The 10,223-nt window shown below is 43.5% G+C and overlaps 1 protein-coding gene and 1 long non-coding RNA gene across 6 annotated transcripts in view; one reads left to right on the forward strand and one right to left on the reverse strand.

The window, feature by feature from the left end:
- Window positions 1-6,455, reverse strand: part of AKAP11 (A-kinase anchoring protein 11) — a 65,369-nt gene extending 58,914 nt beyond the window's left edge. For 2 of the 5 annotated variants that reach the window (XM_048851236.2, XM_048851195.2), the window contains exons 1-2: window positions 6,367-6,454; window positions 966-1,073 (exon numbers count right to left, since the gene is read on the reverse strand). In XM_048851236.2, coding sequence (XP_048707193.2) covers window positions 966-1,025 — 60 coding nt within the window. In that variant the 5' untranslated portion in view covers window positions 1,026-1,073; window positions 6,367-6,454. Of the gene's footprint in view, window positions 1-965; window positions 1,074-2,740; window positions 2,802-6,366 lie in introns of all 5 variants that reach the window. The other 3 variants (XM_048851205.2, XR_012668582.1, XM_048851227.2) reach the window with 3 other exon arrangements.
- A 108-nt stretch (window positions 6,456-6,563) lies between these two features.
- LOC125637147 (uncharacterized) lies at window positions 6,564-8,593 on the forward strand. Its single transcript, XR_007356842.2, has 2 exons — window positions 6,564-7,129; window positions 8,016-8,593. It is a non-coding gene; the product is annotated as an uncharacterized LOC125637147 (long non-coding RNA).
- Window positions 8,594-10,223: the final 1,630 nt, after the last annotated feature.

Consider the following 10,223-nt stretch of genomic DNA (forward strand, 5'->3'; position numbering starts at 1 on the left):
ATCTTTCCCCAACCCCCGCCCCTAGCGACATGGCTGGGGCCAGGGCAAGGAAAGCAGAGCGGGCTGGGGACGCGTCACTCCGCTTCCCACCGCAGGTGAGTACGGGGGGCGTCCCTTCCCCGACCTCCCGCACTTACGGCGGCGGGAAGTGGAGCACCACGGCTGAGAGGTGGCAGAGTGGAGCGGGCTGGGCAGCATTGCTCCGCTTCCCGCCACTGCCGGTGAGTGCTTGTCAGGGGGTGTGGATAGGGGTCGAACCAGTCAGGGGACAGGGAGCAGGGGAGTTGGGTAGGGGGTGGAGTCCTGGGGGTGATTAGGGACGGAGATCTCTGGAGGGGGCAGTCAGGGAACAAGGGTTGGGGGCTGCGGGGGGGGGGGGGGGAAGCAAGTTCGATATAATGCGGTCTCATCTATAACGCAGTGAGATTTTTTGTCTCCTGAGGACTGCGTTATATCGGGGTAGAAGTGTATGTCTTATTATAACATCCTTAATACAAATGTCACAAAATAAGGTTTGATTGTAAACAACATATTTATGCTTTTTTTTTTGTGGTAGGAAACCGTATACTAATATGAATACCTATTACTCACAAATAAAATATTTAGGTTTGCTAAATAAGGTAATCATCATCTAACCGTTGCAATTTTTCTGAAAGCCTTCTAGATTTCATAAGAACTAGAGAAAACATGAAGCAAAAGGTAAGTCCACTTTGTCCATTGTTTAAGTTACTCAGTTTCCCAGATTTAGTCACATAATAGTGCTTCAACTGATTACAAATGTACCAAAGCAAAAGCGATTTGAAAATCACATGCCTCCTTAAATCTTTAGCCTACTAAGACAAAACAAAAAATGAAAATTTACTGGACCTGTCAGCTTATTTTCTTCAATCTAACTCTCAAGATTCAGATCCCAAAGAATTAGGGTTAAAAAAAAACCCCCCAAAACACACAAAATAGCTGTTTACCTTTTTCACTGACACTTTAGGCTTTGTTTGACTGCTTCGGGCCCTGGTATAAGTATCCATGGTTTAATTGATCTTAGTAGTCATGGAAGAAAGTCAGCTCAAAAATACCTACAGAAAAACATTTATCATGTCATTATTTTGTGCTTCCCATTTACATAGCATATATTTAGAAAACTAATTTTGATAAAACAAGTAATGACTCCACAATTTTGTGATAAAAGATACCTTAAAACCGAACATTTTTAAAACTTTTTATCCACGCAGATGTTGCCTTTTAGAAAAGATACTGCCCCTTTAAAGTTTATATTTAGTTTCTTTTAAAGAAAAAATGTTTGAAAATCTTATAATTAAAACCAATATACTTCCTTCTAGTCAATAGCGAGTGGGACAAGTTCCCTTGGTGAGCAGTGCCTGATGAAAACGATAAATACTTCATTTTTAACATTTCAAATTGTTGTAGATGAATGGCCATGAAACTTACCAGAATTGTGTCACTGTCATTATTGGTGCAGAATAATAATAATTACAATTTAACTAGCTGTGCACACATACTTAACATATCTATATTCAAATGCACGCCAGAGAATGTAAGGACATTTTCGATTGTGCATTCTGCACACATCTTTGTTAAATCAAGACCATTTTTTCCAAACCAAGCAAAGACTTTAGTCCTCAACCATGAGAGCAATGAGGATTTGGAGCAGCCTCTCAATAAGAGCTGTGGGACAAACAACTTAGTTTTGAGAGAGAGCTGGACAAATTTTTGAGTGTGACTGTATGATGGAGTTGCTTAGGATGATAGGGGACAGGGCTCAACAGCCAACGGGCTCACTTCCCATTTATGTCTTAACGTTCCTAAAAGCTCATACTTCAAGGTTTCAACCAGTCACCTGCCAGAGTCAAGAAGGGATTTTTCCACCCGCCCCCAATGTATTCTGGAAGGTTTTTTTAAATCTCCCTCCTCTGAAGCATCAGGGATGGTCACAGCTGGAGATGAGTCACTGGACAGAGACCGCCAGGGTTCTGAGGTGTCACCAAACATTCTCTCTCTCGGGTACTTGGCTGACTGATTCCAGCTCACATGCACCCTTAGGCAGGGACCAAGCATGAAAAACTTCAATCTCATTATTGAGCTGTTCAGAAAGTTATGAAAGGAGGGAGAAAACGTAAACTCGTTTGCAATCTTATGCTATAACACCAAGTTTAAAAATCCTGGATTGGCAATAGGGTTGACTAGAAAGTCTAGAAGGTCTTTTCCATCTCCAATTTCTAATGATTTTACAAAGTCTAATATGACCTCTATCACTTTAAATAGCAGAGCTGGGAGCCTAGAAAAATTCTGCTCACACATGGTCATTTCTTTTGGACAAGTCTGTAAATTGCCTCCACTATAATCATAATCATGGTAAAGGTTGGGTGAACAGATTTTGTCCATAGATTGGTACATTTTCATGATAATTTTAAAAAAGCTAGCTTTGATTTTAATTTTGTTATATTCTTTGTTGTGTCACATCATCATACCTAAAGTATGACATGAGACAGATACCACACTTAAAGTCTACTGCAGTTTCAGAGTGACACCATTTTCCATGACACAATCAGCACAGAAATTTTTTTTCCATAATTACAGATTAAAAATAAACAATTTAAATTATGAATATAAATGAGCTGGTCATTTTCAAATTAGATTATGATTTTCAATTCAACAGTTGCATCTTTGCTTATTTGTAGGAAGAAAACCTAAAACATATGTTGTAGAAATGTAAGCTTAATACCATGGTATAGTGTTCATAAAGAGAGATGAACTTCTGGCTATCAGATTCAATATCACTTCTTCTAAAACAGAAAACAAAATAAACCCAAATGAACAAACTATTTTCCTCTTATTTGCTGATTACACTACTATTATGGAATTGTCAAAATAGATCAATTGCATATTGAAAACAGCCATTTGTTTGTATATAAACTGAAAGCTGGGAGAGTCAGTATTTTTGACAACACTACAAATAAGCAGTATCTCTCTTAGAAAGAGAACACACACCCATAGTACATTAAAACTGAGGATAAATACACAAAACGCTTAAAAATCTTTAGTCTATAATTTGGACTTGACCATTCTGCTATTTAAAAAAATTAACAAAATTAAGTTTGAAAACTGTCTCCAATGCAATTGCAGTCTATTTTTTCATGTTTTATCACAAAATATAACATTTTAGGGCATGTTCCAGCTGCATAATTACCTGTGAGGAAATGTTAAATTTAGTTACTCTTCTTCTGCCTTCTCAGAATTTTAAAAATAATCTTTCTTTCACCATTGTAAACACCAAGTCCTCATCTTTTTCCCATGTTAATGACAGAGTCAAAATTAACATAGCTATTTTTGTTTATTTCCTGGTAGTGTACACAGATGATAGCATCACAATCATAAAAATAGTACAGTGCTCTTTATTCATAAACTGCTTTAATTAAAAAAAAAAACTAACAATGTTAGGAACCATTAGGAAAGGAATAGATAATAAGACAAAGTATCATAATGCCACTATACAAATCCACCTTGAATACTGCATGCAGTTCCCATCGCCCCTTCTCAAGAAAGATATATTAGACTTGGAAAAGGTACACAGAAGGGCAACACAAATGATTAGGGGTGATGGATCAGCTTCCACCTGAGGAGAGATTAAAAAGAATGGGACTATTCAGCTTAGAAAAGAGATGACTAATTGGGGATATAAAAATCATAAATGGTGTGGAGAAAGTAAATAGGGAAGTGTTATTTACCCCTTTTCATAACCCAAGAACCAGAGGTCACCTGATGAAATTGATAGGCAGCAGGTTTAAAACAAAAAAGAAAGTACTTCCTCATACAACAGACTATCAACCTGTTGAACTCATGACCATGGGATGCTGTGAAGGCCAGAAGTATAACGGGGTTCAAAAAAGAATTAGTTAAGTTCCTGGAGGATAGGTCCATCAATTATATTAGCCAAGATAATCAGGATGAAACCCCATGCTCTGGATGTCCCTAACACTCTGATTACCAGAAGCTGGAACTGGACAACAGAGGATGATTCGCTTGGTAATTGCTTCAGAGGGAATGAACAGAACAGAACATCTGGCACTGGCCACTGTCAGAAGACAGGATACCAGGATAGATGTACCACTGGTCTGACCAAGTGTGGCCATCATGTTCTTCTGCAGTACTAGGAAAGGAACCAGAAGAACCCTCAAAAATACTTTTCATTATTTTGCAGTTTTCCTGAAGTAAAACGGTAGATGTAAGCAAAAGTAAATATTTTTTCCTACCCTAAAATATACATTTTAAACCATTTTAAGGAAAGTCAAATGTTTGCTTAAAGTAAACAAACCTTACTTGATCCATCTGTGAAAACGTCATAATTACCATCAGAAATGTTGAGAGTGGGGTTGCTTCTGGATATGAAATTTCAAATTAACAAATAAAACCTTTCTGAAAACATTATTCAGTAGAACCGAAATGGTCCGTTAGCGTAATTTGTCTTTTTTATATAAAAAGGTAAATTATACAACAGAATGAGACAAATAGTGTGGCTGCAACAATAACAGCATAAAAATTAAAAGTTATTACTTGATCAAAAAAATCTTATTTGCCCGGGATGAGTAGAATTTAGCAAGAGAATAGGGACTGTGACATTACAAGTGAACCATTTTGGGGAAAAAAAGCATTCTATTTTCTTTTGCTGTCCATCCACAGTAAGAGTAAGTAATATCACTAATTTTTTTCATCATCAAGTGAAAGTGGACTTTTAAATTTTGTGCAGGGCAGTGAAATTTCATAAGAAATTTATGAAGCGGATCAGCATGAATAGTTAGCAATGTAATTAGGCATAAAAACAAGACATGAAAAATCCACTTGCCTAGTCATTCACATTGACTGGAGACCTTCCCCTGACAAATAGGTCCAATGTCACCAATTTACATATAATTTAGGATCTCAAAACCAAGTTTCTACCTATTTCCATTAGCATATCTAAGTGCTAATCCTTAAGGCTCTGAAAGAATCTTTCAAACGTGAACACATGCAATGCTGTCTTCCTGAATCTGAGATGGACAGCTCCAATGCCTCTACTCTACTTTGTCCTGCTTTGAGCAGGGGATTGGACTAGATGACCTCCTGAGGTCCCTTCCAACCCTGATATTCTATGATTCTGTACCATTCATATCTTTCCCAAGAAGCAGCAAAGTGAAATTAAGATGACTAGTCATTTTTATTATGCTTAAACTTTATTATTTGTATTACAATAATACTGGAGAATTCCAGTCAGGATCTTAGTGTGGTGCACAGATGTTATTCAGATGTTATATAAAGTCTGCTGCAGTTTCCACGGTAAACATCTGATGAAGTGAGCTGTAGCTCACGAAAGCTCATGCTCAAATAAATTGGTTAGTCTCTAAGGTGCCACAAGTACTCCTTTTCTTTTTGCGAATACAGACTAACACGGCTGTTCCTCTGAAACCATTCAGAACTTTGGGGCAGAAGTGAAATTGGCTGCTTGGGAAAGTTTCCAGCAGCCATGAGGCAGACACTACCACGAACAGGGATCAACTCACAAAAATAAAGTGGAGGAGAGTGAAATAGAAGGCTCTCTCTCCCCGCAGCCAGGAGGCCCAGACCTGACAGGAGAGAGGGGGAAAGAACAAAAAACGAAAGCCCTTCACTTATACAGCAGCCAAATAGGGGGAAGGGGGGGCGGGAAGAGAATTCATATTTACTCAGCATCCACAAGCCAGAAGCTGATGTAAAGATTATAACAGGTGCGGGGGATGAGGACAGTATCTGCTCAAAGAAAAGGAGGACTTGTGGCATCTTAGAGACTAACAAATTTATGCTCAAATAAATAAATTGGTCAGTCTGTAAGGTGCCATAAGTCCTCCTTTTCTTTTTGCGAATACAGACGAACACGGCTGCTACTCTGAAACCAGTCTCTGCTCAGACTCCCAGCACCCTCGCACTTGACAGCGGCGCACCCTCGCACTTGGCCCTGCCCCTGGGACTCGCTGACGGGTCCCGCAAACCAGCTCGCCATCCCCGGCTCTGCTGGAAAGCCCCAGGGAGCGAGCCCAGCGCTGCTGCGACACACACGCACCCGGGCCGCTACCGGGGTCAGCTCCCAGGCGGGGAGGGGGGATTTCTGCCGAGCGCTCCGCGCAGGGAGGCGACAACGATGCTCCCCTTGCGGTGACGGGGCGGGGAAGCGGCCCCGGATCCCTCCCAGCACGGGACCCGGGAGCGAGGGACCAGCGCCCCCGCTGCAGCCAGCCCGGATCGTTCCAAGCGCCTGCGCTGCCCGCCCGGGTATGTCACTGGCAGCGGGGCGGGAGGCGCCTCGGGGCGGCGGAGGGCGGGGGGGGGGAAAGGCCGTACCTGACTCCGCAGCGTCCGGCACCCGCAGCCATGTCACACCCGCCTCCACAGCACACCGCCGCCGGGCCCGCTCCAGCCGCCGCCACCGCCCTCTCCGCTCCGTCCCACCCCTCCACAGCTCTCGCGCGACTTCCAGCCAACCGTCGCGAGGTTCGCCGGGCCGCGCTCGCGCGCACTCGGTCAGGAAAAGGTCGTGTGGGAGTTGCCCTCGCCTCCTATTGGGCGAGGGGACAGCGCGAGCCCCTCTCCCCCCAGACTGAGCGAGACGGGGAGGGACAGGGGAGAGCGGGGTTAGCGCGCGCCTCCGAGCCCTGGCGCGGCCGTGACCAGTGGAGGGGGTGGGGGCTGAGCCCGCTGGCGGGCGAGGGAGGACTCGGAGAAGCGGTGCAGAAGGGGCAGCGCGCGCGCGCGCGCCTTATAAGGCCCCCCCACCCCGCGAGACACGTGCGGGCCTGAGGCTCGGGCTGGGGGCCGGCCGGGCACCCACCCCCTGCAGCCGGGGGGCTGGGCGGAGGGGTCCTGCCCTTGTCCCTGAGCGGCCGAGCGAGGGGCTGCTCGGCTGTTGGTTCCCAGTCGCCGCGTTCGTGGGGCCTGCGTGACCTTCTCCGGCAGCTCTGGGATCTTCTCCTGTCGTTGGAGCCGGAGCGGCGCTGACCGGGCCTGCACCGCACGCTGTAGCCGTAGCTGGCTGGTGCATCAGCCGTGGGGGCCAGGAGCGGCCCTGCCAACCTTAGGCTACTCCGCACTCCAGTGACCAGCCCAGGTGGGTTAACTGTTTCAGCCCCACTCTTCAGGCGGGGGGAAGTCTGTGTGTGACTAGATCCTGCTCCCAGTCCAGTTGATGAGAGGGCTGCAAAAAAATGGCCACGGGCCAGCAAAAAGCAACCCCCGAAGCCAGCCCAACACGCGTCTTCTGATAAACCCGTACCAGTGCACAGACAACACCGAAACTCTCAAAGGCTTCACAAACAATCGGGCATTCAGAAGAGGGGAACCTCTACGGACTCCCACAAAAACACTCTCTTCAGCTCTAGCCAAGCTTTTGATCTCCCGAGAGCTGCATTCAGCTTCTCCCCCCCCCCCCTTCCTGAGGTTAGATGGCCTTAGTGATAGGTAAGCACAAAAGTTAAAAACCGACGTCTTTTCCAGATTCTTCAGCTAGGGCCTGCCCCAGCTGGTACTGAACTCAATAGAAAGAGTCCTGTTGATATCAATGACAGTTGAATCAGGCCCTATTACCGGGAGAATAGGAAGCAGAAGATTCTGTTCATGGGAAGTCTGTCTGGAGGGATGCTCAAACTGAGGCAATGACAGCACAGTCTCAACCCCTTCTCTCTAATTTAGCCCCTGAGAACGTCTCTCTTCATTCCTCCCCAACCATTTGTTAAATTCAGCGCTGCAAGAGTGTCTCCAACCTGTACTCCAAGTCTGATGACATATTCAAAGTTTACAGTCAATATCTCTTGCAGGTTCTCATGCACTGTTACAACAATATAACACTTACTTGTATATGCTGCAGGGGCTCTTGCTCTCTTTTCTTATTTTTTAATCTGTATTAAAAATGGTGTTTCAGTTGGATGTATTCTTCATTTTATGGCAACATCTGTTGATTTATTAAAAAGTTTATAGAGGCTCCCCTATCATTTTAGCAGCCTGTAAGCAGGAGCTGTCCCACAGACGGAACACAAGCAGCAGCAGGAAGAAATGACACGAAGCACAATGATTGCGTAACAACTTGGAGCAGGGATCCTCTGAGAATGCTTCAAAATGCCCCCAGGATCCCCAAAGGTTGGCTTAACCCATGTTCCTGGGCCAAAGTAGCCTGAGAGGAGAAGGACCTACAGAACCAGGGATCTGACCAACTGCAGGCCCAAGACCGCCTGCATATGGTTGGGGCTACCCAAACATGCACACTGAGCCTGAACAAGCAGTAGTTGAGAGAAAGAAGAGAATTCCTCAGTTGCTCTCAGCCACAAAGATGATACCGGTGGCTCTACTAGCCAGGAAAGAATTAACTGCCAGCCATTTGGCTTCCCTTGTACCAGGGTACCCCAAAGCAGCACCTGTCCATATCACAGTGAGAGGTGCCCCGCCTTCCTACCAAGCTTGAACACTCTTGAGCCTTGTGCTTGATTTCCATACTTTCCCCTTTCATTCCTTGTTCCCACACACACCATTTCTAATTTCACTCTATTCTTTCCCTTAATAAAGTGTTAGTTTCTTCTTACTGCTGTTTAGTCCATCATCATTTGGTAGTTCTCAGATGCATCATGAGGTCATATAGGCTACACATGCATATATTTACCCTACTACTACCACTTGCATCTTAATCTGTATAGTCCAGGAAATCTAGCAAGTTAGGGGCTACAATCTGTGCATTTGCTGGGGCTTGGAGGATAAAGAACCAGGAGCCCACTGATCCCAAGGAGGTCACAGAGGTGGGACAAACAAGCTCCACCACTCTTGAGGACTAAGGAGGAAGTCAAATACACTTGGAGTCAAATTTGACCTGACAGTATACATTAAGAAAATGCTCCCAGGGAGCATTTACATATTCTGTATACTTGTCATCCCTACAGTAGATAAATTTCGAAAGTTCTGCAGTTCTCCAGTTAACAAGCTTATGACGGAAAGTTCCTCTTTGTTTCAAAATACCTTTCAGTGTTCAGGACAATTGATAATAGGGTGACCAGATATCCCAATTTTATAGGGACAGTCCCTATATTTGGGGCACTGTATTTTATAGGCGCCTATTACCTGCTAACCCGTCCCGATTTTCACATTTGCTATCTGGTCACCCTATCAAAGTAATAACTCTATCAGAATGGCTTTTTCTGAATGTCAAGACTTACTCAAAGTAAAATCATTTCAGAACAAAACAGGAACTAAATATGAACTAAAAGGAAGCTTTAAAAATAAACTGTGACATCTTTTTCCTTTTATTCAGAAATAATAAGTTCTTATGGCACTTTGCCAAATCTTTGACATTCAGGATTTATAACCACCAGTAAACCATGAAAACATAACCTACAGTACACCATTGTTTGCCCAGAAAATTGTTTTCATACATCGTGTTAGAAATGGAAATTATTGACTGTATTGAAATGTTGATATTTAGTCTGATCTAAATGTTGCGTTTGTGATTACACAAGAAAATTGGTTAGTTATTGGACACTTCTTATTCTCTATGTTGCCTCTGAAAAGAACATCTCACAGCAGCAGTTTCTGGGCTCCCGAAGCTGGATGTTCTATAGGATATATCTAGTTTTATTTTTCATGTATGCATGGGGGGGAATACAAACATATCCATTGCAAATGATTGAAAATTCAGAAGTTGGTAATTTTATTTATATTCTAGAATCTTCCATTCCTAGATGCAGTAGAGCAACCCGAAAGGCAGCAAATAGTTAATTGCCTTTTACATTCAATTCACATTTTCATTTTAAATACAGGCGTACAGGGACAAAGGACAAACAAAACTTGTATCTAACCTAACATAAATAAGACTGGCTGATTAAGACCACAATATGGTGGGTATTACGCTGCCCAAGTATCAGCTACCTTGCTAACTATTGCTAAAGAGTTTGTAAATCCATGTGGACAAAATTCTGAGGTAGAGTAACAGGACTTAAAATGCATGTTGGAAATAGTTTCAGATTTCAGAATTGTCTCTCTTTCTCTTTAGAGATCAAGCAAGGCCTACTTACATAAACCCACTACTGTTTTGTGGCAGCTCCTGCCATCTTTACTAGCTGTCTCCATTAATACAATAATTTCTAGTGCACATTTTAGGATCAAACCAGCCTTAGCCAATAGCTGTTTTTGGATTGCTTCATTTGCATAGCACACCCAGCAGG

The sequence above is a fragment of the Caretta caretta genome, chromosome 1 (genome assembly GCF_965140235.1).
Source record: "Caretta caretta isolate rCarCar2 chromosome 1, rCarCar1.hap1, whole genome shotgun sequence".
Lineage (NCBI taxonomy): Eukaryota > Metazoa > Chordata > Testudines > Cheloniidae > Caretta > Caretta caretta.